This window comes from Aplidium turbinatum, chromosome 9, assembly GCF_918807975.1.
Source record: "Aplidium turbinatum chromosome 9, kaAplTurb1.1, whole genome shotgun sequence".
NCBI lineage: Eukaryota > Metazoa > Chordata > Ascidiacea > Aplousobranchia > Polyclinidae > Aplidium > Aplidium turbinatum.
The window spans coordinates 25,040,534-25,044,185 of record NC_137480.1 but is presented as its reverse complement, the minus strand read 5'-3'; the positions used below and the strand labels follow the sequence as shown (position 1 = coordinate 25,044,185).

At 38.4% G+C, this 3,652-nt stretch overlaps 1 protein-coding gene across 1 annotated transcript; it reads right to left on the bottom strand.

Annotated features, from left to right (window-relative positions):
* Positions 1 to 3,103, bottom strand: LOC145777304 (vacuolar protein sorting-associated protein 53 homolog). The gene has a single exon (XM_082588655.1). The coding sequence runs from the start codon at positions 3,053 to 3,055 to the stop codon at positions 500 to 502; it is 2,556 nt and encodes an 851-aa protein (XP_082444781.1). The 5' UTR covers positions 3,056 to 3,103; the 3' UTR covers positions 1 to 499.
* Between the last annotated feature and the right edge of the window lie 549 nt (positions 3,104 to 3,652).

Here is a 3,652-nt window from a genome sequence, read left to right as displayed (position 1 = left end):
ATATTGTTTACTTTATTTAAAATGTTTTGTCACACCATGCATCCCAGTGGATCATCAGTTGAATTACAGGAAACTTTGATGAAAAGTTTAGGAACGAAATTTTGTTTTTGGAAGATTTGTTTGCTTGATTTCACACTGGTTGAACTTGTCGGGTTGCCAAACAAAACATAATGTTTACTAAACGTTGTAAACTTAAAACATAAATGAAAATCGTCTAGTGGGCCACACATTATTTAAAATCCGGACCTTTGAGCGGCAAAAGTTTAAGCTCCAGGGTCACATTTGGACCACGGGCCACAGTTTGCACACCCATGGCCTAAATCACCCAATCCAAATACAAGGAGAAAGTGCCAGTCTGGCACACGCCTAAGTGACTACGCCTAAATGTAGTGATTCCAAATTTCAAGTATACCGTATCTATAATTGAGAACAGATTTAAAAAGTCAAGCAATTGAAAATCAAAATAACTTTGTAAAGAGCTTGTGAAGCGAAGTTTGAGTTACAAACGCTTCATTATTAACTTTTCCAGTTTTCTGATTCGGGAAGTCGATTCATTGTCACCAGAAACATTTGTTGACGTAGAAAGAGAAGACGATCCGGCTGGGGCTTGTGCGCGGAAAATGTCAACAATCGCGTTTTGTTCAATTCGCCTGAGACCTTTCATGTCCAATACCTTCTGTATTGTTTCAATGTCAGGATCAACCAGTAGCCGCATGCAACTGGACACAAAGGCAGCTGTGGGCTCGTGTGGGGTCATGGCGACCTTCAGAAGCATCTCTGCCTTTGTCATTCCTTTGACAACTATCTTTGTGTATGAACTTGGAGCCTTTCTAGCAACTTGTGACGCAACAGATGGCAGCTCAAGCAAAATAGTCTTCAGCGAATGAGTATCAAGCAATAACTGCTCTGCTCCCACCGTACCAATAGGTTTGCATTTGTACAGAGATGAAATGTACCGCGGGATGAAAGAATTAACAAATTTTATGCAAAACTGTGTGAAATATTTTCGAGCTGAAGATAAATTGACTCTCACCAGAGGAACAGTTTGCTTAATATGAGATGTAATGGCAGTGACATATGGACTTTGGTCACCAACATGTTCAACTGAAGTCCATGAGATTTTAGACATGGTTGCCAGAGCAGGGTCACATGCCGATTCAAGATCTTGCACTAGGAGTTGGATGCAATTTGAAATGCCAGTGCTGAAAGCAGCTCTGTCTTCACTTAAATCAATTCTCGATGCAAGATACGAATCAACCTTCTCTTTCAATTTTTCTTCCAACTGCAACGTCGTTTCCAAGCAATAATCAGCAGTGGTTAGAATAGAACAAACTAAACTCAGTTCTCCTTGATTAAGTCGGTTCGGTTCAGCACCTTCTTTATTCAAACCTGATGTTTCCTTCAACAAATTCGTGACAGTAGAAAAAGTAATGTTGCCAGAAAGTGATACAGGAGGATTCGATAACTTAGGCAAATTCCTGGTTAAAATACGAGAAGCATACTCTCGCAGATATTTTTGAAACAACGTTGCTAAAGCAATCATTGGTTCCCCAGTGCTGAGTTGTAAACATTGGGTCATGCATTTCTTATAATAAACAAATAAATCTGCACAGCTTCCCAAAACACCACTTTCATTGTTCAGACCATCTGCTCTAATTTTTTGTGCTTGGGCAACAAAATCTTCTTGAAACTTTCCAATCAGTTCAGACAAATTCCGATCTTGTGACTCGATGTAGATGTACAGATATGGTTCAAAACAACCTGATATCAAGCGTTGGAAGGGGTTTTCAGGCTGACGAGTTGCTTCTGGTGCAGCTTCCTTTGACTGTTCTTCGGTTTCAGTCTCTTCCTCCTCAAATGGATTGTTTGATTCTTTATTATCGTTTAATTTGTAAACTTCAGAAGATTTCTGTTCACTCAATGAAGTTGATTTCAAGGTGATACCAGACAGACGCTTGGAGAGCAGGGTTTCAAAATTGGTTGTTCTCTGAATTGCAAAAAGTAGTAGTTTAACATCAATTTCTTTTGCTCTTCGTTGCATTAAATTGCTCAGATCTTTGTTAGTTATTTGACAAAACTCGATAGCGATTCTCTCTGAAACTTCCCAATGCTCTGGGAATATTTTTCCCAGTTTGTCTTCAAAATCAACCAACAGTCTTTTAATCCATGCATAGCGTCTGTCAATCTTATCAAGCCAAGCAATATCTTGTGATGCTTCAAATAAAACAGTATATTCAGAAAATTGATTCTTTATAAACTTTTTCAATAACTCTCGTTTTACACTGGGTTCTAAAACGTCTGCCACCTGACAGGCTTCTCGGAGTAATGTGCTGTTAATGCCACTTTTAGGATTAGCACCAAAAACAAGCTCAAATTCGGATAAAACTAGTTGTGTTAGTTCTTGCTTTAAACCATCTACTTGACCCGATAACTCTCGAACAGTTGGAATAGTTTTGTATTTACTAAAATGTTCCATGACATTAATGATACCTTGTAATAGGCTTGCAGCTTCACCATATTGGCGCTTCTTTGTTAAATTTTGTAAGGAGTCCACACCGCTCATCAACATGTGCAAGTGATTGTGAGTTGTGATAGCTTGAGTCAAATTTCGCTTGGCTTGGTCCAACTGCTTTATGTCTCGGGTGATTTCTTTTACCATTTGCTCAGATTGTTCAGCTCGATCCTTGATATTCTTAATCTTGACAAATAGTTCTTGAATTGCAATATGAGCTTCTTCTAATGCCTGTTGTCCATCAACTCCTGCTGTAGTCTGCCGACGAACTGCAGTTTTTATCTCTTGGTCTAAATTAGAAATTTTTCCTTCAACAGTTGCCACAACATCATCAATGTTGGATAAAGATTGTTCATTCGGAAATAAAGTGTTAATATAATCAACAACATTAAAATTAGCTTGCTCCAAAGGGTCTGAGCTTGGAAACACAAACGATATTACGTCTTGTACATCGTCTGAAAAATGTAAACTTGGCTCTAACAAGATATCTCCACTTACACTACTACTTTGTCTTTGTTCATTCTCCATAGCACTTTCACACATAAAGTTTCATGGAAACACACTTAGTCACAAAGTATGGTAGACTATTAAAATACCCTTCACTGGGAAAACCTGAAATTGGGTTATACATAAATCATGCAGTAACACAAAGAATATGTGTGTTTAAAATACAACATACAATAAAGCATAGCTTAAGCATTGTATGTAGGCCTACAAGCTTTTCCTTGCAGTGCATGTACAAGCTCTCTGGCCCAATCAGTTGGTTAACGTGTGACTTCTGGAACGTAGAACCTTCAAGTTCAAGCAGCGCTGGTTCGACTCTCGGGGTTAGCACTTGAGCAACATATTGTGAAGACTGCTATCCATTTAATACCTAGTGGATGGAATAAGTCAGACAACAACACATCAAAATTGCACTCTGTCAATCTCAGTGACAGAGCTTGCCTATGTGGTTCAAAGGATCTTCAAGTATGCAAAACTGTCAGGAATCACCTTTCAGGGCTTTGCTAGTCCGAGGAAAATAATAATTTATAACTAACCAACTACTTTTTCAGAGGTATAACCGAAAACTGTCGTTTCATTTAATGGTCATTTAGGCTATCAAATGTATGCTAACTTAAATACAATGTAGTGATTCCC